A 26,352-nucleotide genomic window follows, 5' to 3' on the forward strand; every position below is an offset into this window, starting at 1 on the left:
GGAAAGCCCCTCACCTTCCCTTTTCTTTTCGGCGGCATTTGAGGAAATTTTCTAAAAGTTAGGAGCAGCTCTGTTCCGTGCACCCGTTCAGGACGCCATCTTGCCCCCACTGACTCAAATGCAAGTTTACAAAAGGAGGTAGGTGGGGCAGGGCACTGAATGATTTGTTCAGTGTCACACAGGTAAAAGGAAAATGGAATAGTGGCCAAGAGATTCAAACTGGGGTTCTCAGATGCAGGGCTCTGTCACCTTAACCACTATACTGTTTTCCAGCTGCACTGGCAGACAACTGTTTATTCAAACCCTGGTAATAAATATGGCTTTTTACCTCTTGTTTTAAAAGTAAACAGAACATAGCAGGAAAAGCTTATCTTTTGGCCATGTCCCATCTCTCTATTAACATTGTTTTTCTTTTGACTTGACTAGTAGGAGAAAAGAGAAAAAACAATGAGCCGTTCTCTGGAGAGGACTCCAAGAAGCTGAGAGTAGTGGGAGATATTCCGATTGAGTTAATCAATGAGGTGATGTCAACCATTACAGACCCTGCCGCCATGCTGGGGCCTGAGGTGAGCACATCGCGCTCTGCTATCCTAGGAACCAGCAGCTTTGATTTTCGCTGAAAAAAAAATTATAAAGCAAATCAGGATAGGACAGGCAAGCCAGCGCATTTGAAAGGGCAATAGCAGTGATTGGCCTTGGGGAGGGCAGCTTTCATAGCCTGCGGTTTTATGCATAGAAACAAGGTCTTTGAAAATTTTCTGCCTTATCTGCGCGTAAAGTTATGTGCATAGTGATACTATGTGTGTAACTTTGCGACAGATAGGAAGTGCGTTCTCAGGGGCAAGACCAGGGAGGAGATAGCACTTAGGCACATACTTTTTCCTGGAAAAAGTACAGAGCAGGTCAAAGTCTGTGCATGCACTGTTTTTGTGTCAAATTTCAGAGGTAACTTTTTTCCTTTGAAAATTAGTGTAATGTTTGTGGGTAAAATTATTGCCCCCTTACCTATCTCTGCCATCTGTTGTTGTAAACTAGAATTCACACTTTGGAATCAAAAGAAAAACATATATGAAATATGATTAAAGTGATTCTTTCGAATTCTTAAATTACTATATTCCTGTTCGTACCCCAGATCAGTCCAGAGAAGTGGGTTTTGCATCCCTGCCAGCAGATGGAGGCAGAGAACAAAGCTTTGAGGCACTGCTACATATCCGAGAGTGCCACCTGCGGTCCCTCGGGAGTTTTTCTGTCTCCAGCAGATGCTAGAGATGCAAACCTGTAGTCTGCAGTTTTGGAAAAAAAAAGAAACTTAGAAAAGGAAGAAAGAAGATTCCTGGCAGGCTCCCCGAGGAGTTAGGTTCCTTCGTGGGCCATCCCTTAGGTAGAACAGGGCGAGCGGGAGGTTGGTGATCTCTGAGCTAGCTCAACCCTTGTCAGTTGGGGGGGGGGGGGGGGGGTGAAAGCCAGGGGTCCTGGTTTCCTCTTCCTCTCTGGGTCCTCACCTCCAGTGCGGCTTCCTCTAGGCATCCTGAAGCAGGGAAGTAACCTTTTTTTTGGTTTTCTTTGCTTGCTTGCTAGCTGTTTTCTTGTTTTAGTTTGGTTGTGCCTTTAAGAAAATAAAAACCAGGAGAGAGAAGAAAGCTTGGGGAGGAAGCTTGGTGGAACGCTGATTGGCCAGTCTGCTGGGAGGCAGGGTCGGGTGAGTGAGGACGGAACTCTTCTGATTGCTGGGCTGAGCGCTTGGAGCATCATCGGGAGTGCGTGACTGATGGTGTTTTTCGGAAGTGGGGCTATTTTTAGTCCCGATCATGAATCATGCCAATGCCCACTCTGCGCAGGAAAAGTTGCCATGGCTGTGGCTCAAAACGGGTGCGCCTCGGTGCAACTGTGTTTTGTGCGGAGTGTGCCTCAGGAGGGGCTGGGACCTCCGCGGGACCCTCGGGGGCAGCCGGAGCACGAGGTTGGCTGGGCCTCTACTGGAGGCCCCAGGGGCGTCAGAGGAGCCGGCGGCCATTTTGGCTGCACATGGCAGGAGCTAGGAGGCTGTTCCAGGGCCTCGGGACTCTCCTCCCCCACTGTTTCCTGTCGATATAAGATCTGCTGGTGGAAGGGAAGGAGAAGGGGTCCAGAGGGACGATGAGCAGGATCGGTCCTCTTTGGATTCGGAGCAGTTTTCCACTGATTTTGTCCTGTTTCTTCATAAGGCCTATTTGGCCAAGAAAGAGGCAGGATCCAGGCAGCAGCTTCCTAGAAAGTCTCACGTGGCTAAGAAGCCTAGGGAGGGGAAGCAGGCAGGCTCGGGAAGGATCCTGCATCTCCTTGAGCTGGGACGATCCACGGTTGAGGATGGAGACATGACAGATGAGTTGAATGTACCCAATCAGAGGAAGGGTAGTCCGCTGGATATGGACAAGGACCTGGTCAGCAATTTGTGGATCCTATGCAGAATGTGGATGATGTCCCGATTGCTGAGAGTGATGACCCTCGGGTGGTCAGATTATTCGCAGGGAGGAACTGGGTCTGCTGATTCCCCAAGTGTTAGATGAATTGGGGGATTATGGTCACACAGGAAAATTTGGACAATGAGGGGGTGAATCCGGTCCTAGAGGGACTGCGAGGACCCGCTAAGGCCTTTCCTTTGCCTGAGAAGGTGAAGAAGTTGGTGGATCGGGAGCAGGAGTCTCCCAAAGCGGGCCTGAAGGTAGCCAGAGCGATGGCTAAGTTATATCCTTTGGCAGAGCAAACCTTGGAGTCCTGGAAGGTTCCCAAGATGGAAGCAGCGATGTCCGCAGTGACCAAGAAGACAACCATCCAAGTCACAGACTTGGCCGCTTTAAAGGATATCCAGGATTGGAAGCTGGTAGTCCTCTTGAAGACATTGTTTGATGTATCAGCCTTAAGCCTTCGGGCGGCATTCTGCGGGAGTCTGATGCTGAGAGCCTGCTTATGCTGGGTGCAGAAGTTGCATGAGAAGATGTCAGAGATGACAGAGACGGCCACTCAGACTACCCGTTTGGAGGCGGGTGTGTCCTATGTGGCAAATACACTCTGACATGATTCAGAATTCCTCCAGGAATATGGTCTCTGCAGTAACTGCACAGAGGCTGATGTGGTTGTGAAATTGTTTAGTGGATGTGTGGTCTAAAGCCTAGCTGTCTAACCTCCCCTTCAAGTGCAAGTTGCTGTTCGGAGAGGATCTGGAACAACTCATGAAGCAGTTGGAGAAGTCAAAGGGCAATAAGTTAAGAACATAAGAACATAAGAAAATGCCATACTGGGTCAGACCAAGGGTCCATCAAGCCCAGCATCCTGTTTCCAACAGTGGCCAATCCAGGCCATAAGAACCTGGCAAGTACCCCAAAACTAAGTCTATTCCATGTAACCATTGCTAATGGCAGTGGCTATTCTCTAAGGGGGCGGATTTTAAAAGGAGCGCAAATAGCCTACTTTTGTTTGCGCTCCAGGCGCAAACAAAAGTACGCTGGATTTTAGTAGATACGCGCGGAGCCGCGCGTATCTGCTAAAAACCTGGATCGGCGCGCGCAAGGCTATGGATTTTGTATAGCCGGCGCGCGCCAAGCCGCGCAGCCTACCCCCATTCCCTCCAAGGCCGCTCCGAAATCGGAGCGGCCTCGGAGGGAATCCTCTAACGCCCTCCCCTCACCTTCCCCTCCCTTCCTCTACCTAACCCACCCGCCCCGGCCCTGTCTACACCCCCCCCTTACCTTTGTTGGGGGATTTACGCCTCCCAGAGGGAGGCGTAAATCCCCGTGCGCCAGCGGGCTTCCTGCGCGCCGGGACGCGACCTGGGGGCAGGTACGGAGGGCGCGGCCACGCCCCCGGACCGCCCCGGGCCGTAGCCACGCCCCCGTACCCGCCCCCAAAACGCTGCCGACACGCCCCGAAAACGCCGCGACAACCGGGACCGCCCCAGACACGCCCCCGACACGCCCCCTCAGAGAACCCCGGGACTTACGCGAGTCCCGGGGCTCTGCGCGCGCCGGTAGGCCTATGTAAAATAGGCTTCCCGGCGCGCAGGGCCCTGCTCGCCTAAATCCGCCCGGTTTTGGGCGGATTTAGGCGAGCAGGGCTCTTAAAATCCGCCCCTAAGTGAACTTAATAGCAGGTAGTGGACTTCTCCTCCAAGAACTTATCCAATCCTTTTTTAAACACAGCTATACTAACTGCACTAACCACATTCTCTGGCAACAAATTCCAGAGTTTAATTGTGCGTTGAGTAAAAAAGAACTTTCTCTGATTAGTTTTAAATGTGCCCCATGCTAACTTCATGGAGTGCCCCCTAGTCTTTCTACTATCCGAAAGAGTAAATAACTGATTCACATCTACCCGTTCTAGACCTCTCATGATTTTAAACACCTCTATCATATCCCCCCTCAGTCGTCTCTTCTCCAAGCTGAAAAGTCCTAACCTCTTTAGTCTTTCCTCATAGGGGAGTTGTTCCATTCCCCTTATCATTTTGGTAGCCCTTCTCTGTACCTTCTCCATCGCAATTATATCTTTTTTGAGATGCGGCGACCAGAATTGTACACAGTATTCAAGGTGCGGTCTCACCATGGAGCGATACAGAGGCATTATGACATTTTCCGTTTTATTCACCATTCCTTTTCTAATAATTCCCAACATTCTGTTGCTTTTTTGACTGCCGCAGCACACTGTACCGACGATTTCAATGTGTTATCCACTATGACACCTAGATCTCTTTCTTGGGTTGTAGCACCTAATATGGAACCCAACATTGTGTAATTATAGCATGGGTTATTTTTCCCTACATGCATCACCTTGCACTTATCCACATTAAATTTCATCTGCCATTTGGATGCCCAATTTTCCAGTCTCACAAGCATACCCGCATGCCCGAGAACAAGAAATCCACCAAGAAGTCCTTTCCCCTGTATGCTCGTTTCCGGGACATAAGAAGATTTTGCTGGAGCAGATCCTCTTTGCCTACTGCGCAAAAGCAGATTTCGGGCAGGCAGCAGTCCTTTCGAGTGCAGCGTAGACCTCCTCAGGACAGTGGTTCCCAGGAGGGAGACGGAAACAAAATTAGCCAGTGAAGGCGGGCTGGTCCATTCCTCTCTGGAGGCGGTTGCAGGGAGGCTCTCCCTCTTTTACGAGGAGTGGACCAGGATCACGTCAGACCAGTGGGTGCTGGAGCGATAAGAGACGGGTATGCTTTAGAATTTTCTCGGCTGCTCAGAGATGCCTTTGTAATCTCCCTCCGTGTCTCCTGCTCCAAGCGAAAAGTGGTGCGGGATACTTTGCAACATCTTTGTCTCCTACAAGCCATTGTTCTAGTACCCGATCGGGAGAGGGGCCAGGAAAGGTACTCAGTGTATTTCTTGGTTCCCAAAAAAGAGGGGATGTTTCAGCCCATTCTCGATCTTCAGAAGGTCAATGCTGCCCTCCAGGTGCCACGTTTTCGGATGGAAACGTTGCAAACAGTGATAGTGGCAGTATGCAAAGGGGAGTTTCTGGCATCGTTGGATTTGATGGAGGCCTATCTTTATATTCCCATAAGGGCTGAGCACCAGAAGTTCCTGAGAGCACTTTCAGTTTCGGTTCCTTCTGTTTGGATTGGCAACAGCACCGCACAGATTCACAAAAGTGATGGTGGTAGTGGCGGCTGCACTCAGGAGGGAAGAGATCCTGGTATATCCGTACCTGGATGATTGGCTTATTAGGGTGAAATCAGAATTGGAGTGCCATTTGGCACTCCAATTCTGAGCTCCGAGACATGGAGCTCCTGGACTTGTTGGGCTGGGTGACAAATCTGGCAGAGAGTAATTTGGAGCCGTCCCAGTCTTTGGAATATTTGAGGGCTCAGTTTGATACCCAGATAAAGAAGGCGTTTCTGACCACAGAGAGCGTGGTCAAGATGCAGAGTCAGGTTCTCTGTCTTTTGCGGATGTCCGTTCTCAGAGTCTTGGGACTATTTGTAGGTCCTGGGTTCTATGGCTTCTACACTGGACCATGGGCCTTTGCTTACATGCAGCCCCTGCAGAGGGTGCTTTTATCCCAGTGGAATATGCTTTCGAAGGAATTTCAGCTTTTTACTGCTTCAGGGGGATGCCATATCCAGTCTCTCGTGGTGGCTGACTCGGACCAATCTGGAGAGAGGAATGGACCTGGTGGTGGCCACAGATGTCAGCCTCAGACGTCAGCCTCAAAGGTTGGGGGGCGATTTGTCAAGAAAGATCAGCCCAGGGACTGTGGTCACCAGAAGAGGCATCCTGGTCCATCAACTGTTTGGAGACCAGAGCAGTTCGCAAAACCTTGCTTGCCTTTCTCCCGCTCATTCAAGGGAGGTCAGTGCGAGTATTCTCAGACAATGTGAAGACAGTGGCATACAGCAATCATCAAGGTGTCATGAAGAGTCATCTGGTGGTGCATGAGGCGCAAGACCTGTTTGTTTGGACGGAGAACCATCTAGTGGGAATAGCGGCATCACACATGGCTGGAGTAGACAACGTGCAAGTGGACTATCTCAGCAGACAGCGGCTAGAACCCAGGGAATGGGAATTGTCAGCAGAGGCCTTTGCTCTAATTCAGGTCAGATGGAGCAGGCCAGACTTGGACCTCATGGCACTTCCAGGAAATGTGAAGGTGGCCCGATGTTTCAGTCGCAGGAGAGAGGCTGGCTCCAAGGGCATCGATGCCCTCATTCAGCTGTGGCCGACAGAGCTTTTGCTACGCTTTTCCCCCATGGTCTCTTGTAGGGAGAGTGTTGCGCCGCATCGATCTTCTTCCGGGCAGAGTGATTCTGGTGGCACCCGAGTGGGCACGCCGGCCGTGGTTTATGGACCTGGTTTATCTAGGGTAAATGGGCCTGTGCATTTAGCACATCTTCCAGGGTTGCTGCAGCAAGGACCCATATTTTCAGACTGGGCAGATTGCTTCCTTCTAGTGGCTTGGCTTTTGAGAGGTGATGGCTCCGTATAAAAGGATTCTTGGAATCTGTGATTACCACTTTGCTTCAGGCGGTAGGCCTTCTACGTCTTTGGAGAGTGTTCAAGTGGTGGTGCTTGCAGAATAACTAAAGCAGTCTGTCCAAGGGCTTGGCCTATAATTCCCTCCGGGTTCAGGTGGCCGCCTTAGGTGTCTTCAAGGTAAGGTAGAGGGATGGATGTTGCCGGCTCATGTGGATGTGGTGCATTTCCTCAAAGGGGCAAAACATCTGCGCCCTTCATTCTGGAAGGTATGTCCAGCCTGGAACCTTAACCTTGTGCTTAGAGTTCTGTGTGGTCCTCCATTTGAGCCGATTAGGAGGGCCTCCTTGAAGGATTTAACCTTGAAGTCTGTTTTTTTGCTGGCTATCTGTTCAGCCAGAAGGATATTGGAGCTACAGGCGCTATTGCATAGAGATCCTTTTTTGAGGATTTCGGAGGTTGGGACATCATTGCGTATGGTACCTTCCTTTCTGCCTAACGTGGTTTCGTCCTTTCATCTTAACCAGATGGTTGAGCTACTGGCTTTTCCGAATTTGTCACTGGAAGATCCAATGGCAAAGGAGCTTCACCCCTTGAATGTGCGACAAGTGCTCTTGCGGTATCTTAAAGTGACAAATTCCTTCCTCCTTTTTTGTCCTTTTTAGTGGGGCAAAGAAGGGAAATAAAGCTTCCAAGAGCACAATCGCAAGATGGTTGAAAGAGACTATAAATTCAGCTTCAATTTGTAAGGGGCGATTAGCTCCTGAAGGGTTGCAGGTACATTCTGTGAGAGAGCAGGCAACTTCCTGGGCGGAGTGTCAGTTGATATCTCCTCAAAAAATTTGTCGAGCTGCGACATGGTCTTCTCTTCACACTTTTACCAAACATTACCGCTTGGATGTGCTAGCGCCAGAGGAGGCGACTTTTTGGGAAAGTATGTTGCACGCGGGTCTTTCAGGTTCCTGCCCAGTACAGGGGAGCTTGAGTACATCCCGCTTGTCTGGACTGATCTGTGGTATGAACAGGAAAGAAAATGTGTTCTTACCTGATTAATTTTTGTTCCTGTAGTACCACAGATCAGTCCAGAGACCCATCCCCTTCTTTCGAAATACTTCCTAGTTTCTGGATGTTGCTGAGAATGCATATAGTCATATGCAGAGTTTCTGAAAGTGTACATAGGTTAATATGTTCCTTGTTTGTGATGAAGGGGCTCTGGTTCTAGGGGGCTCCAACTATATTCTCTGCTCGCCCTTAGTTTTTGTTGGGTTTTATTAGTTTGAACATTTTGACTTGGGTACAGGCCAATAACAAAGGGAGAACAGGTGGCACTCTTGGATATGTAGCAGTGCCTCAAAGCATTGTTCTCTGCCTCTATATGCTGGTAGGGATGCAAAACCCACTTGTCTGGACTGATCTGTGGTACTACAGGAACAAACATTATCAGGTAAGAACAAATTTTCCTGTAACGCATATACTCTCCCATGAGAATTTCATCAATGAAAAATCCATGTCATAAACCATATAGTGCTTAATGTTTATTTGTTACCGGATACTATTGGCACCCTTTCTGTAAAGTACGATCTATTCTTTGCTATACGTGCCCTATTGTAAACCGTTATGATGGTATCTCACTAAATATTATGTAAACCGATGTGATACTCTTGGGTAAATGTCGGTATATAAAAGGAAATAAATAAATAACTTAATGACAGTATAGAAAAACTTCTAAATAAATAAACAATAAACAAATTATGATTAGTAAAGGTTGAAACCCCCTGAACTAGGGGAATATTTGAATATGCATTTCCTAGCTTGTAGACAGATGGACTAAGGACCAGTGGGTTATGCTCCCCTGCCAGCAGATGGAGACAGAGCAAGCTGACATCACAGTATATGTACGTCTGCGGTGACACCAGTCTGCCAGTATTCTCTTTCTCCAGCAGATGGTGCAATGCTTCTCCCTATGGGGATTGCTTCATATTTTGGAAGGAGAATTTAAAATAGAAAAAGAAAACCCCGCTCTCCCAGATGGTCCCTCCCCAGTCGAGAATTCCTGAAGTGATTTCCGTGGTCCCTCAGATGAGTGCCTTAGTCCAGTAGCTGGGTTTCCCATTGTGGACCTAGCTGATTGTACACCTTAAAGGCAGTGGCTTCAGGAGTCTGAGCGCGGCAGTGACAGCACATGTCCTCCCCCTCTGCAGCCAGAGACCGTCTCTGTACTCAGCCAGTAAGAGCTGAGTGCAGGTACATTTTCGGGGGAAAAAAAAAGAATTAGAGGCAGAGATAGTGTAGAGGGGTTTACAGGACTTCCTCCAGTCTCTGTACTCTGTGTGCTGTTCCGACGTTCGTTCACGCTCCCATGGGGGATAGGAGAACTGGGCAGCCTGATGGGTTGAGCAGCCCCGGTGGGCTAGGCCCCGCAGTTAGGCTTTTTTCCTGTGCGCCACCTTGTAGGCCGCGGTGATGTTTTTGCACGCTTCTGTGCATGCTTTACTGCCCTCTACAGGACATCAGTTTGCACAGTGTGTCGGCTCTGCACACACGTTGTGCACCCAGGCTTTGGTGCGCAATTTGTGCATGTGTTTAGGGCATCTAATTTTTGTGCGCATAAATTTTGTGTGCTTAATTTTTTCAGTGCAAGCCGGCTGGATGCACATTCTCCGTTGCTTGTGCACTGATGGTGCTGGTGAGCAAAAAACCTAAGTGCTTTTCTCTCTGTGTTGCCTGTCATGTTCGGGCATCTCAGCCTGACATGTCCTCTAACATGAGTCAGTGCTGTTTAGAGGCTCAGGGAGAGTTGTCTTCCTCTGATTTTTCTAAGCCTGGATCCTCCCAGCCTGATGATGGTCTGGTTAAGGCTCTGACTGGAGGTACACCGGATGTTGGAACTCCCTTGACTGGTTCTTTCATAAGAGATGGCAGTTCAGTGGGCCTCGCTTTTGGGTTTGGCCTGGATCTTGGGTGGATTTTTTTCAGGGTTTGCAGTCTTTTGCAATCTTTTCTTCAAGTGCAGTCCTCAGCTTCGCCCAATCCTGACAGGTCGGACCCTTAGCCGGTGGCCCCCTCCCTCTTCCAGTCCCATGTTTAAGCGCTGGAGCATGCCTCGATTTGCTGCAGGTAGTCCTGACAAGAACTCTGATGGCACTGATGATGAGGCAGATCCTTACTCCCTGGAGGATGGAGAAATTCATCCGGGACTGGAATCGTATTGGACCATGTTGCGGTTCTTTCATAGAGATGAACTGCCAGCCCTGAATTCTCAGACCTTGAAGATGCTGGGTGTTCCTGGTGCAGTTTCCATGTCTGAGCTGAAGAAGAATCCCATTTTGGTTTCCTTGCAAAGAGCCTCTTGGTTTTTTACCTGTTATGGATGCCATTCAGGAATTGATTGATATTGAATGGAGCGCCCAGAGGCAAATTTCGAAGGTGGTCGGACATTGGAAGGCCTGTACCCCTTGGATCCAGTGGTGAGAGAGCATTTGCGTTTTCCCAAAGTGGATGCGCTGGTCTGTGCCGTGTCTAAGTGGACAACTATCCCCATGGAGGGAGGAGCAGCCTGGAAGGATGTGCATGATAGGAGGATTGAGGTTATCCTTAAGCAAGCCTTTGAAGCAGTGGCGATGACTTTACAGATAGCTTCTTTTTGCGCGCTAGTGGCGCAATCTTGTCTGCTTCTCTCTCAGGAAGTTGATGATTCTGGAGTGAATTCCAGAGCAGTTATGGAATCCGCTGCCACCTTTTTAGCAGATGCGGGCTGCGATTTGGTCCGTTCCTTGGTCAGAGGATTGGCTTCGGTGGTAGCAGCCAGGTGGTCAACTATGGTTGCGAAATCGGTCAGCTGACACAGCCCCCAAAGATAATCGTACGAAAATGCCTTCTAAAGGCTTGTTACAGTACCCTTCTGGTATGAGGGGTCGTCTCCAGGGTTCCAAGCGTTTTCATCCCTTCAGAGGGTCGACCTTTCAGAGGACTCGGCCTTTTCGGTAGGTCTCAGTCCTTTTGTAGTAGACAGCCCAAAAGAGGAGCGGGCTCGGGTGGTGGATCCTTCCGAGCTTCCCAAAGAAGGTTTGCCGACACACCTTCGGAAACAAGAGATAGGGGGACGCCTCTCTCTTATTAGAGATAGATCACAACGGATCAGTAGGTCCTGGAGGAGATACGAGAAGGATATGTGCTTCAATTTTGCAGTATTCCTCAAGATATGTTCATGGTATCTCCTTACCACTCCCTGCAGAAGAAGCAGGCAGTGGAATCTATGCTTCTAAGGCTTCTCCAGCTGAGGGCTGTGGTTCCAGTGCCTATTTCTCAAGAAGGTATGGGGCGATATTCCATTTTGTTGTGCCCAAGAAGGAGGGCTCCTTTTGTCCCATCCTGGATCTCAAAAGTATCAACCGTCATTTGAGGGTGACTCATTTTCGCATGGAAAACTTATGCTCAGTGATAATGGCCATGCAGTCGGGGAAATGTCTGACCTCCCTGGATCTGTCCGAGGCCTACCTTCATATTCCCATCTGTTTGGAGCACCGTTTTGTGGTGTTCGGGTGCCATTATCAGTTTCGGGTGCTGCCTTTTGATCTGGTCACTGCTCCCAGAACGTTTTCCAAGGTTATGGTGGTAGTAGCGTTGAGAAGAGATGGGATCCTAGTACACCCATATTTGGACGACTGGCTGATTCGAGCCAAGTCTCAGGAAGAGAGGCGCCTGGTGACTCACAAGGTGATCTCCTTGTTGCAAGAGCTTGGTTGGGTGTGAACCTAGCCAAAAGCAGTCTTCAGCCAACTCAGTCGAGGCAGGACAAAGTTTTCCTGCCAGAAGTTCAAATACAGAAATTGATGTCACAAGTGCATCAGTTGGTGAGCACTATGGGGCGGATTTTCAGAGCCCTGCTCGCGTAAATCCGCCCAAAACCGGGCGGATTTACGCGAGCAGGGCCCTGCGCGCCGGTGAGCCTATTTTACATAGGCTCACCGGCGCGCGCAGAACCCCGGGACTCGCGTAAGTCCCGGGGTTTTCGGAGTGGGCGTGTCGGGAGGCGTGTCGGGGGGCGGGGCCGGAGTGCGCGGCGTTGCGGGGGCGTGTCGGCAGCGTTTTGGGGGCGGGTACGGGGGCGTGGCTACGGCCCGGGGGCGTGGCCGCGCCCTCCGTACCTGCCCCCAGGTCGCGGCCCGGCGCGCAGGAGGCCCGCTGGCGCGCGGGGATTTACGCCTCCCTCTGGGAGGCGTAAATCCCCCGACAAAGGTAGGATGGGGGGGTTAGACAGGGCCGGGCGGGTGGGTTAGGTAGGGGAAGGGAGGGGAAGGTGAGGGGAGGGCAAAGGAAAGTTCCCTTCTAGGCCGCTCCGATTTCGGAGCGGCCTAGGAGGGAACGGGGGTAGGCAGCGCGGCTCGGCGCGCGCAGGCTATACGAAATCGATAGCCTTGCGCGCGCCAATCCAGGATTTTAGCCGATACGCGCGACTACGCGCGTATCTACTAAAATCCAGCGTACTTTTGTTTGCGCCTGGAGCGCAAACAAAAGTAGGCTGTTCGCGCTCGTCTGAAAATCTACCCCTATATGCCCGGTTTAATGGAAATGGTGCCATGGGCGAGGGCGCATATGCGTCCTCTTCAGTGTTCACTGCTGTCTCATTTGAACCCCGAGTCTCAGGACTATTCGGTTCGGCTCTACTTGCTGATGGAAATCTGTTCTCGCTTCCAATGGTGGTTGCAGGAGGCTCATCTGAGAGAGGGTGTTTCCTTGACCTCCTCGGACTGGTTGATACATGACAGATGCAAGTCTCCAGGGTTAGGGAGTTCATTGTCAGGAGCTGACAGCCCAGGGGGTGTTGAAATGCTGAAAAGTCCCTCTGGAACATCAGTCGCCTGGAAGCCCAGGTGATCCGGTTGTCATGCTTGCAGTTCAGCCACAGCCTGCGGGTCAAGCGGTCTGAGTGATGTCGGACAATGCAATGATGGTGGCTTACATCAGTCGACAGGGAGGAACCAAGAATCAGCAAGTGTTGCAAGAAATAGACCAACTTATGGAATGGGAGGAAAGACATCTACAGATGATCTCGGCCTCTCACATTGCAATAAAAGACAACGTCAGAGCAGACTTTCTCAACAGAGAGTGTCTGGACTCAGGAGAATGGGTGTTGTCGGACGAGGTGTTTCAGCTGATTCTTAGACCTGCTGGCGACTTCTTGCAATACGAAGCTTCCTCGATTCTTCAGTCGCAGGAGAGATCCGTGGTCCATGGGCATAGATGCTCTCGTACAGGTCTGGCTGGAAGACAAGTTGCTTTATGCCTTTCCTCCGTGGCCCTTGTTAGGCAGGATAGTTTGCAGGATCGAAGGCCACAGGGGGCTGGTACTCCTGATTTCACCAGATTGGCCCAGATGACCGTAGTATGCAGATCTGTGAAGAGTCCTGGTGGAAACCTCCCTTCATCTTCCGCCGCACCAGAATCTGTTGCAGTAGGGACCTGTCCTTAATGAAGATCCGACTTGGTTTTGTCTTACGATTTGGCCATTGAAAGGCTCGCTTGTTGAAGCATGGATATTCTTCTGTAGTAATTGGTACCTTGCTCCGCACTCGGAAGTTCTCCACTTCCTTGGCCTATGTGCCAATTTGGAGAGTGTTTGAGGCCCGGTGTGAGGATTGTGTGTTTTTCCTTGTTTGATTAAGATCCCACTTATCTGTAATTTTTGCAGGACGAATTAAATAAAGGATTGGCCCTTAATTCCTTGAAGGTACAAGTTGCAGCTCTTACCTGTTTCAGAGGTCTGGTGAATAGTGATTCCTTATTGTCTCATCCTGATGTGGCCCGTTTTTTGAAGGGAGTGAATCATCTTCGGCCTCCCTTGAGGTTCCATTGTGGAGTCTTAATTTGGTGCTGGAATTCTTGGTGGACTCTACGTTCCAACCGCTGCATAGCCTTTCCTTGCAGTTATTGACCTTGAAGTCAGTGTTCCTGGTGGCTATATGTTCTGCACATCTAATTTCGGAGCTGCAGGCCTGGTCTTGCCAGGAGCCATTCCTTTGGGTGACTCCAGGGGCATTACAGCTGCTAACTGTTCCATCCTTCTTGGCTAAGGTGGTCTCAGAATTTCATTTAAATCAGTCCATTTCCTTGCCATCCCTGGATAAGGTCAGGGACGCGGAGGAGTATCTCCTCCTGTGTCCCTTGGATGTCAAGAAACTTGTCGTGAGGTATCTGGAGGTTTCTGAACATTTCCAAAAGAAGATCGCCTGTTTGTCCTTTATGGTGGAAGGAAGCAGGGTAAACCATCTTTGCGGGCTACAATAGCTCGCTGGATTAAGGAGGTAGTCATGGCTGCATATGTGGGTGCTGAAAAGCCGTTGCCTACTCAGGTTAAGGCTCATTTCACTAAGGCTCAGGCAGTGTCATGGGCGGAGTTTAGATTATTGTCTCCCGTCGACATTTGCCAAGCAGCGAGTGGTCCTCCTTACATACTTTTTCCAGTTTTTATCATCTGGATGTGTAGGCCCGGGAGGACGTAGCCTTTGCATGTGCGGGTTTAACTGGACTTCGGGCAGCCTCCCACCCTGTTCGGGAGTAGCTTTGGTATATCTCTTTGGTCCTGAGTCCATCTGTCTACACACTAGAAAAGGAGAAATTACTACTTACCTGATAATTTCGTTTTCCTTAGTGTAGATAGATGGACTCAGCTTCCCGCCCTCGGCTGCCACATGATTGTGTCAATGCTCCTCCTGTGGGGCTATGTGTTCCAGGGGATTACTAGTAAGTGTTCATCCAGTCCCAGTACATACCTTCTTTGCTTGAGTTGAGTGTTTCTTGTTGGTTGAGTACAGTAATGGTTGACTGTTTTTAATTGTTTTTTGCTAGTCTGTCCACAGTTGCTTTTGAAAAGAATAGTGGCAGGCTGGTGTAATTGCAGGAGTATGTATATTGTAACGTCAGCTTGCTCCGTCTCCATCTGCTGGCAGGGGAGCATAACCCACTGGTCCTGAGACCATCTCTCTATATTAAGGGAAAAAAATGATCAGGTAAGTAGTAATTTCTCCTTATATTTCTCCCCCAAAACATTTTTAGAAATTTGTCACTCTCCCTATCAGTTGATGTGACAAAGAAAAAAAAAGTTGATGTATTCATATAGTTGAGGCTCAGACTTCAGCCTAAAAATGAAGCATGCATGGAAAGAGGGAGTCCTTTCTCAATTCAGAATTTGTCATTCCTATGTTTCAGACCCAAATTTCAAAAATTTAGTTTTTATGCTCCATGGCAGGTGAAGTATTTATATATTTTACCACTAGGGGGCAGTCTCCACCAAAAGTTTACTATGCTGTAGATATTTGTAGCTGATTAGTTTTGTATAAAATGGTTACAAGGAATCTTTGTCAGATAGTGATATATATGTCTGCTCACAGCATTCAATATTGGTTTGGGATTTTTTTTGGCATCACTAATATATGTTTATACTTCTTTTCCATTTCTTCTGCGGGGTTTCTTAGAGTTGTTTTAGTAACTTATGCCCTCCTGGTCACTTGAAAGTACTCTGTTCAATTATATGCCTCACTGTCCACTTGGTGTGAGCTTTTTCATTTTCATAACTGGGAAAGCAGGCATCTCCTGCACAGTATGTGGCCAGCGAACAGCGTTAAAAGAAATTTAAAGAAATTTACCCTGTTCTGAACATTTTCAGGAGGGTAATACTGGTTTTGTAAACTGCAACTTAAAAAAAAAAAAGTCACCTTTCCATCTTTTTGCCTACTTTTAGTTTTGAAGTGAAAAAATAATTTACCCTTAATGGGAAGATTTTGTATTGTGAAGAGTTCCCAGTTTGTTGGCTCTTCTGGCTGGTTGAGCACAGCTTAACCAATCAGGTAGCTGACTTACAGCAGTTTAATCAATCAGTTTAATCAGTCAGATGACTGAGGCAATCGGGGAGCTGCAAATACATTCTTGAAACTGGAGTGAATTCTGATTGGTTGTTGTGCTGGACGTTTGTGACCTGTATGGTCAGTTCCTGTCTACTTTGAAATCCTTTCTTTTAGCAGAAGACTTAATCTTCCTGCTCTGGCCATGGTTCCTTAACATCTTTATGTCCCCTGTGGGGTTGGGTGGCAGGGCATCAACTCCCTTGTTTTGTACAGATTCTCGATCTCAACCAAAAGGCCACGAAGGCGGGATGTCCTCTATTCATGGCTGAGATCCTTCACAAGAATCTTGGCCATGGATTCGTAAAACCAAGTAATGAAAGCCCAGCCACAGCTTTCTTGCTTTTTTCCCTGTTTTAGTGTACAGTTTAACTGGCATATGCATTCATTGCTCGTAAGGCCAGACAGGGAAGGTTTCTTTTCCCTGTGGCCAGATTTCTGTCACAATGATAGCTGTCAAATGGGTAAGAATATGTATTAGCAGCAAATGACTTAAACCTGACTGTGTAACATCAAGCTATGAAGCCCTGTCTTTAATATGGCATCCTCTTCCTCATCAGTATGCATCGCTATTCAGGGGCCTAAGTAGATGGAAAAAAGTTGAAGTTCAGATTCTCAGAAATCATTTACGGTTGTCTTTGGCTTGAACAATCTCCTGTGTTTGGTGTGTTATTCTGCTGAATTTAAAAACCACATTTTTGTCAGGACTCTTATCGTCAAGACTTGGAAACCTTTGGCTCACTCAAATCACCATAAATACAGGCCAGCAAAAGGAAGAGAGAAACACATAGGGGATACAGAGCCCTCAGTCAGAAAAACTTACAGAAGTAGAACAAAAACTAAAGGAAATGCCTACCAGTTCATAAACCAAAAACAAAGTACGATTTTATCTCCAGAGATCATAAAGTCTGAAAGAACTACAGAATACATTTTAGTTAATTAACAAAAGGGAGTCATCATGTGATGACCAACTTTTATTATTGATCAGTTTATATATATTCTGTAGTTCCTGAAGATTTCCTGGTCTCTGTAGGTAAAATTGAACTTTTGAGTCCAGGCTTTTTTCTTTCTTTTTATGGTACATAAGGAATCCAATGACTTACAAAACTCAGCAAATAAGATCACTTTATTACTGTTTCCATAAAACTTGGCAAGTGTTAAAACAGAGCCTAGGGCCTGACAAAGCTTTAGTCACTTGCATTTCCTGACTGAAACATCCTTGTCTTGGGAGAGGGGCAGCAGGGAAAGGGTTGAACGTTCCTGGAATGTAGCAAGATTGACTGAGCTCAGTTTCAGCTGAATCATGTCATGCTACATTTTCAATTTGTATGCCCCCCACTTCCAAAAGGGATCCAGAGCGCTACTTTGGCCTGGGCACCCACCTTCTGTGTAGACAGTGGAACTGGGGACATATGAGCATAGTGCAAAAAAAAAATTTACCTGATCCAAATGAGTCTGGGGCAGGGCAGCATGCAGAACCTGGGTCTGACTGATTTGGGTATTTGTGTTCTTGAAGCCTGTGTTTTCTGTTTAGATCCAGGCCCCTGTGTTTATCATGTGATTATTATACTCTTGGAGTCTCCCCTTGTACATAGAGGGGGAAAAAGAAGGAAATGGGGACATTGGGTATGCTACAACAGCCTTCATTTGGCTGTGGAAATTGGCATCATAGCGTGGTGTTGGTGCAAATATGGCCTTTCCACCATACTCTTGCCAGCAGGGTGGGTAAAATAAAATTATACTATTCTTGACCAGTGCCAGACTAAAACGTGTGCATATATATATATATATATATATATATACATACATACATACACGTGCAGCAAACCTTAGGGCTCCTATCCCTTATGTAACAAAAAGGGGACTCCGCAGCGGCAAAATTTTAAGGGATTACAATATGCTGGTTTTTCTTTTGAAATCGTTTCATGTGATGGGTTAGGCCTGTGAATGTTTTCTAGAATTAGACTCTGTTCTCATACCGAATAAGAAAGTGGCCACTGTTTTTTGTAAGCAGTGTTTAATGCTGTCCCTGTGCTTCCCGTTCTCCTGTAGACTAGCTTTCTCTCAGCACATTCTGCCAGAGATGAAGCTGCCAGACTGGAGGAACGCAGAGGGGTAATCGAATTTCATGTAGTTGGAAATTCCCTGAGCCAGAAGCCGAACAAGAAGATCATGATGTGGCTGGTTGGCTTACAGAATGTCTTCTCCCATCAGCTGCCCAGGATGCCCAAAGAGTATATCACCAGGCTCGTCTTTGATCCGTGAGTATTGTCATTGGGGACCAATGAGGCATTGGAGGAGTCACAAGGCAGGCAAGGACTCTAGGGATTGGAATCTGTACACCTCTGATCACCAGAGGTTTGATTGAAGAAGGAATGCTCATGTTTTGGAAAATATTTCAAAGAAGGGGGAAAAATTGTTGCTGAACTCAAATCAAATGTTAACTGTGGTCAGAAATTTCTTTCTCACAGGACAAGCAGGATGGTAGTCCTCACATATGGGTGATATCACAGGATGGAGCCCAATCACGGAACACTTTTGTCAGAGTTTCTAGAACTTTGACTGGCCCCTACTGGGCATGCCCAGCATGGCACAAACCCTGCATCCAACAGGGGTCCCCCTTCAGTCTCTTTTTTTCTGCGCAGCAGTAGCCATGCGGGTTAAGGAGCTCTCTAGAGATTCCTGACAGGAATTTTCCTCACGGAACTTCTTTCAAAATTTTCAAAAAAATTCTACCCCATAGGGGTCCCCCTATCAATATCTGTACTCCGTGGTCGAAAGGTAAGGCTTTACCCTCGTTTGTGGTTGATTCCCGTGAAGTTTTCCTTTCGGGGCCTACTGGCCATCGACCACACCGTGGCTAAATTTTTGTCGAAGCCATGGCTTCGGGTTTTCGTCTGTGCCCCGATTGTCCTCGGACAATGTCCATCACAGACCCTCATAGAGTTTGTGTATTGTGCTTGAGGTCCGACCATGATATCCTAACTTACACCAAATGTGCCCAAATGACACCGAAGGGCCATAAGGCCCGCTTAGAGAAGATGGAGTTTCTTTTTCATTCACACCCCCGACTCCATCGACCACTTCGACTTCGTCTGAGCCGGTGCCATCGACCTCTCACCAGCAGCGGGTCACCGGTGCTGCCCGACCGGCATCGACTACTACAAAGGTGTTGACTTCTTCCTCATCGCCTCAGGAGATGGACCGAGGAGAACATCATCGTGAAAAGCGTCGACACCGGCATCGGAAGGCTCAGTCAGCTGATCCAGACAAGCCCTCAGCATCGGCATCGACAGAGCCACCAACAAAATCCCGTCCAGAGAAGGCCCCATCCTCCTCTGCGACCCTCCTTCATCGGTGCAGGGAGCCACGACTCCACTTTTACCGGTGGACCCTCCAGCTATGCCACTGTTGCCTCCTACTCCGGAGCTGGGGTTACATGCCCCAGGCTTCCGTGAGGAATTGGATCGGATGATCTAAGAGGCCATCGGTAAGGCACTTCAGGGCTTCCAACCTCCACTGACAGCGATGCCAGCCCCAGTCACCGACCCAATGCCCACGGTGCTTGCACCGCTTCTAGGCAGACTGGATGTGCTGATTGGTGCCACCATCGATGCTATCGGTGCCTCCTCTGGTACCATCGATGCCTAGGCCTGATCCTTCAGGACTAACGCCATTTCTTCCCTCTGGTGATCCTATGGGAGCTGGGGATCAACCTTACGATCCTTGGACTAATGACTCTTCCCAGGATTCTAATGATTTGCCTTCAGAGCCCTCTCCCCCTGAGGAAAGACGACGCTCTCCTCCAGAGGATCTCTCCTTTATTTTATTTCATAAAGGAAATGTCTGGAACGATTCCATTTCAGCTTCAGACAGAAGAGGACTCGAGGCACAAGATGCTGGACGTACTCCAGTTTCTTGATGCCCCAAAGGAAATCATGTCTATTCCTATTCATGAAATCCTAATTGACTTGCTGAAAAGGAATTGGAAGCACCCAGGCTCGGTACCACCTGTCAACCAAAAGACAGATGCCACCTACCTTGTCCAGACAGCCCCTGGGTTTCAAAGAACACAGTTGGATCACCATTCTGTGGTTGTGGAGTCAGCCCAGAAGAAGGCACGACGTTCTAAACCTCATTCCTCCATACCTACAGGGAAAGAACAGAGGTCCCTGGATGCTTTTGGCAGGCGTGTCTTCCATGGCTCAATGCTCATTTCTCGCATTGCTTCCTACCAGTTATACATGACCCTGTTCAAGAAGATCCAAGATTTCTCTGAATCTTTACCAGAACAATTCCAGGATCCACTCAATGCGCTGGCTCAGAAAGGCCTAGATGCTGTCAAGCATGAGGTCCGCGCTGCCTATGATATTTTTGACACTGCCTCCAGAGTGTCTGCAGCAGGGATTAGTGCAAGAAGGTGGGCCTGGCTGAAGTCCTCAGACCTACGACCAGAGGTGTAGGACTGGTTAGCAGACCTACACTATGCTGGAGATAATCTCTTCGGGGACAAAATCCAGGAAACAGTGGCACAGCTAAAGAACCACCATGAAATGCTGCGCCAGCTTTCCTCAGTACCTTCTGATTTCCCGTCCACTTCTAAGAGGACATTCTGAAGGGACTCTAAGCGACCATCTTTCAAGCCACGGAGATATTATCCTCCTGCCGCTCGAGGTCATCCTTCCAGGCCTTACCAGAAGGCCTGGAAGGTCTTTTGAGGTCGGCAAGCCCGACCTCAAAAGACCCAGCCAGCCCCTCAACCGGGCCCAGCTGCTGGATTTTGACTCCTCGCTGGAGAGCATAAGGCAACTTCCTCTACCGTCCGTACCAGTCGGCGGTCGACTGTGCCATTTTACCAACATATGGCACACGATCACTTCAGACCAGTGGGTACTTGCTGTACTGACCCAAGGCTACCACCTCAAATTCCTGTCGGTACCAGCAGACTTCCCACCTCGGCCGACGTGGGGTTCATCCGACCACTCCTCTCTTCTGGAAGAAGAGGTATCAACCCTCCTGAAGTCCCAGGCAATAGAACCAGTGCCCCTCTCCCAGCAGGGGCAGGGGTTCTCTTCCAGGTATTTCCTCATCCCAAAAAAGTCAGGTGGCATTCGTCCAATACTGGACCTGCGTGCCTTAAACAAATGTCTTCAGAGGGAGAAGTTCAGGATGGATTGGCCACTGTTGGAAACAGGATGCTGGGCTTGATGGACCCTTGGTCTGACCCAGTATGGCATTTTCTTATGTTCTTATGAGATTGGCTTTGCTTTCTAGATCTACAAGACGCGTATACATACATCTCGATCACTCTGCCCCACCGCAAATTCCTTCGTTTCCTGGTCGGCCCCCGGCATTTTCAGTATCGGGTACTGCCGTTTGGCCTATCATCCGCTCCTCAAGACTGCACCAAGTGCCTCGTAGTGGTTGCGGCCTACCTTAGATGTCAGGGCATCCATGTCTACCCTTATCTCGACGATTGGCTGATAAGGGCTCCGACTCAGAGGGATGCATTAGCCTCCTTACATCTAACAATCCATACGTTGGTGTCTCTCGGGTTTTTGATCAACTACCCCAAGTCCAGCCTAGTTCCATCTCAAGCCCTATCCTTCATAGGAGCTGACCTGGACACCATGCAGGCAAAAGCATTCCTCCCTCAGGATCGAGCTCGTACTCTCATATCTCTCACACAATGCCTCCAGAATCGGCGTTATTCGACAGCTTGTTATTTTCTCATTTTGCTGGGTCACATGGTGCCCGCTCTGCATTTCACTCCAATGACACGCCTCGCCATGAGAGTCATGCAATGGATTCTAAAGTCCCAGTGGACTCAGGCTTACCAGCCAATGTCCAGCATTGGCCACATTACCAAGCAGCTCCGCCTGTCGCTGGCCTGGTGGATGCAGCTCTCCAACCTCCTTTAAGGCCTTCCCTTTCAGGTTCCAGAGCCTCAAATTGTCCTAACGACAGATGCCTCCAATCCAGGTTGTGGGGTGCTCATGTTAACAACCTACAGACTCAGGGTCCCTGGTCTCCAGAGGAAGCCAAACAGATAAATTTCTTGGAACTTCGAGCGATCAGATATGCCCTCAGAGTCTTTCAGGATTGCCTCTCAAACAAGACCATCATGATTCAAACTGACAACCAGGTAGCGATGTGCTACATCAACAAGCAAGGGGGAACGGGCTCCTACCTTCTGAGTCAGGAAGCTGTACAGATATGGGCGTGGGCTCTTTCCCACTCGATGTACCTCAGAGCGACCTACTTGACGGGCGTGGACAATGTTCTGGCAGACAGGTTGAGCCGGACCTTCCATCCGCACGAATGGTCGCTCAACCCTGCGGTAGCGGACGCAATCTTCCAGCATTGGGGGTATCCTCACAAAGACCTCTTTGCATGCTTCCACAACCACAAAGTAGAGAACTTCTGCTCCTTCACTCGCAGCCGCCACTCACAGCCGAGGGACGCTTTCGCCCTTTCGTAGTCCAGCGGTCTCCTCTACGCGTACCCCCCGCTTCCACTCATATCAAAGACTCTCGTGAAGTTACGAAGGGACAAGGGCTTAATGATTCTGATAGTCCCTCACTGGCCATGCCAAGTCTGGTTCCCAATCTTCAAGGATCTATCAGTTCGCCAGCGCATCGCTCTAGGGGAGGATCCGCTTCTTATAACTCAGAACAACGGGTGCCTACGCCACCCCAACCTCCAGGCCCTGTCGTGACGACCTGGATGTTGAAAGACTAATACTTCAACCCCTTAACCTTTCAGAGTCGGTATCCCGAGTCTTGGTAGCTTCACGAAAGCCTTCCACGAGACGCTCTTATTGTTCCAAGTGGAAAAGGTTTACGGTCTGGTGCACGTCCATGTCCATAGACCCCTTCACCTGTTCCCCTGCGAATTTTCTGGACTATCTCTTGCATCTGTCAGAATTAGGCCTGAAAACGTCCTCTATAAGAGTGCATGTCAGTACGGTAGATGCCTTCCACAACGGAGTAGGAGATGTCTCTATTTCAACACAGCCCTTAGTCACATGCTTCATGAGAGGGTTGCTCCACCTGAAACCTCCATTGCGCCCTCCGGCTCCCACTTGGGACCTTAACGTGGTCTTAGGGTGGCTCATGAAACCTCCGTTCGAGCCTCTCCATTCCTGGATGCAGGGTTAGTGCCATGCTGGGCATGCCCAGTAGGTGCCAGTCAAAGTTCTAGAAACTCTGACAAAAGTGTTTCGTGATTGGGCTCCATCTTGATGATGTCACCCATATGTGCGGACTAACATCCTGCTGTCCTGTGAGAACATCTGTTACAGGTAAGCAACTCTGCTGTATCCCTGGGCACCATGCTTCTTCTACTTCAACAAGGTGATTGGCTCTGCTCTCTGAACCTGCAAGACGCATATGCCCATATTGCGATATCCCCCGCCTCATCACAAATATCTGCGATTTGTGGTGGGCCGCAGTCACTATCAATACAAAGTACTATCATTCGGCCTAGCCTTGGCGCCTCAAGTTTTTACGAAGTGCCTGGCAGTCGTGGCTGCGCAGTTACACAGCAGAGGCATATACATTTTTCCATACCTGGACGACTGGCTCATAAAAAGCCAGTCAAAACAAGGAGCCCTCGACTCTCTCAGTCTCACCATAAGGCTTCTAAACTCATTGGGGTTTCTAATAAATTACCACAAATCCCAAATGACACAGTCTCATCTTCTCTCCTTTATAGGAGCAGAACTAGACACAACACTGTCCAGAGTATTCTTACCCAACAACCGTGCGATTACGCTGTCCAACCTTGCCAGCTTTATCCTCCGAAAAAGCTTCAGCTAGCCAGCTACTCAGGTTGCTCGGCCACATGGCATCAACAATCCATGTCACCCCTATGGCACGCCTGGCCATGAGAATGACCCAATGGACTCTGAAATCCCAGTGGCGACAAGCTGCTCAGCTGCTGTCGTCCCTGGTACACATAACCAGCCAGCATCATCTGACCCTTGCCTGGTGGATACACAAAGCCAACTTACAAGTCGGTCTTCCTTTCCAGCAACCGGCTCCTCAGGTGACCTTAACTACAGACACCTCCAACCTAGGTTGGGGAGCCCATGTCCAAGACCTTCAAACTCAAGGGACTTGGACAAAAGCCGAAGCGACCCATCAAATCAACTTTCTGGAGCTTCGAGCAATGCGGTACGCCCTTTATGCATGTCAGGATTATTTCTCTAACAAAGTTGTCCTGATTCAAACAGACAACCAAGTTGCAATGTGGTACCTGAACAAACAGGGGCACTGTCTCTTATCTGTTTTGCCAGGAGGCAGCGCAGATTTGGGCCTGGCCCTGTTGCATTCCATTCTTCTGTGAGCCACCTATCTAGCGGGCACTCGGAATGCAATGGCAGACCGCCTCAGCCGATGTTTCCAGCCCCACGAATGGTCTCTGGATCCCTCGGTTGCGAGCAGAATCTTCCACTGGTGGGGTCATCTGACCATCGACCTCTTTGTGTCCAGTCAGAACCACAAAGTGGAAAACTTCTGCTCCCTGCACAGGGACCGGCATGCACCAGCCAGGATGCCTTCGCCTGTCCCTGGAACACAGGTCTGCTATATGCATATCCTCCGATTCCGCTGATAGCCAAGACTTTCGTGAAGCTACAACATGACTGAGGCTTCATGATACTCATAGCCCCGAATTGGCCACCGCCAAGTGAGGTTCCCCATACTTCACAACCTCTCTGTTCAGGAACCCATTCGCCTGGGCACGGCGCCCAACCTCATCCACAGAATCAAGGCAAACTACACCACCCGAACCTCCAGACCCTGTCTCTGACAGCCTGGATGTTGAAAGGTTGATTCTTTAACCACTCAATCTTTCTAGTGGTGTCTCTCAAGTCCTTGTAGCTTCACGAAAGCCTTCCACGCAGAAATCTTACCACTCTAAATAGAAGAGATTTACCTTGTGGTGCACGCAGAAGGGCTTTGATCCCTTTTCTTGCCCCTCATCCAAGCTATTGGGCTACCTCTGGCACCTCTCAGAATCTGGTCTCCAGACATCATCTATCCGAGTGCACTTTAGTGCCATTTCTGCATACCATCAGGGAATAGGGGATGCCCTGATAACGGCTCAACCCCTGGTGAGTCGCTTCATGAGAGGCTTAGTACAGCTTAAGCCTCCTCTACGACCACCGGTTGTGGCATGGGATCTCAATGTTCTTGGAAGGCTAATGCGCACTCCCTTTGAACCCTTGCACTCCTGCGAAATCAGATACCTTACATGGAAAGTACTTTTCCTAGTAGCCATCACGTCTGCTCGCAGGGTAAGTGAGTTACAGGCCCTTGAGATCTACTCACCCTACACAAGGGTCCTCCATGACCAGGTGGTTCTCCGCACTCACCCTAAATTCCTTCCTAAGGTGGTAACTGATTTCCATTTAAATCAGTCCATAGTCTTGCCTACTTTCTTTCCAAGACCTCTTGCTCAGCCAGGTGAGCGAACTCTCCACACATTGGACTGTAAGCGTGCTCTTGCGTTTTACTTAGACCACACTACAACCCACAGGAAGTCCACCCAACTGTTTGTATCTTTTGATAAGAACAAACTTGGGAACGCGGTGGGCAAGCAAACACTGTCAAACTGGTTGGCAGACTGCATCGCATTCTGTTACCAGCAAGCAGGCCTTGCACTGCAGGGACGAGTGAAGGCACACTCAGTCAGAGCAATGGCAACCTCAGTAGCACACTACCATTCAGTACCAATTGCTGACATCTGCAAAGCTGCGACATGGAGCTCTCTCCACACCTTCGCAGCTTACTACTGCCTGGACAAGGCTGGGCGACAGGATTCCGTCTTTGGCCAGTCTGTCCTAAGAAATTTGTTCCCAGTGTAGGAACCCAACTTGTCCTACCTCGACTTGCTGTGAATTCAGGCTGCCTCATCCTTGCCAACAGTACCCCAGTTGTTGTGCCTGTTGCACATATTCGGTGCTGCTTAGCCTCATATGACTCAGCCTGTAGCTTGCTATTCACCCATATGTGAGGACTACCGTCCTGGGAGAAAGCAGAGTTGCTTACTTTAACAGGTGTTCTCACAGGACAGCAGGATGTTATTCCTTACAAAACCCTCCTGTCCTCACGAAACCCACGGAGTTGGGTTCGCTTACGTTTTATTATTTTATTTTTTGCTTACATTTTATTATTTTATTTTTTGCTACAAACAAGACTGAAGGGGGACCCCTGCTGGCTGCAGGGTTAGTGGCATGCTGGGCATGCTCAGTGTGCCAGTCAAAGTTCTGGAAACTTTGACAAAAGTGTTCTGTGACAGGGCTCCATCTGATAATGTCACCCATATGTGAGGATTAACATCCTGCTGTCCTGGGAGAACACCTGTTACAGGTAAGCAACTCTGCTTTCTGATGCCAGAGAAGGTCATTGGAGGAAATCTGCACCTGTCAGAATCAAAATAAGTAAATCTAAGAATTCATTAATCTCTAGAAACTCCATTAATCATATTCACCTGTAGCC

At 48.9% G+C, this 26,352-nt stretch overlaps 1 protein-coding gene across 5 annotated transcripts in view; it reads left to right on the top strand.

Moving 5' to 3' along the window:
• The window catches only part of KAT2B (lysine acetyltransferase 2B), a 328,579-nt gene that overhangs the window by 212,830 nt on the left and 89,397 nt on the right, over window positions 1-26,352 (top strand). For all 5 annotated transcript variants that reach the window (XM_029589280.1, XM_029589282.1, XM_029589284.1 and 2 more), the window contains exons 9-10: window positions 427-566; window positions 17,900-18,108. In XM_029589280.1, coding sequence (XP_029445140.1) covers window positions 427-566; window positions 17,900-18,108 — 349 coding nt within the window. The remainder of the gene's footprint in view (window positions 1-426; window positions 567-17,899; window positions 18,109-26,352) is intronic.

Source organism: Rhinatrema bivittatum, chromosome 2 (genome assembly GCF_901001135.1).
Source record: "Rhinatrema bivittatum chromosome 2, aRhiBiv1.1, whole genome shotgun sequence".
Lineage (NCBI taxonomy): Eukaryota > Metazoa > Chordata > Amphibia > Gymnophiona > Rhinatrematidae > Rhinatrema > Rhinatrema bivittatum.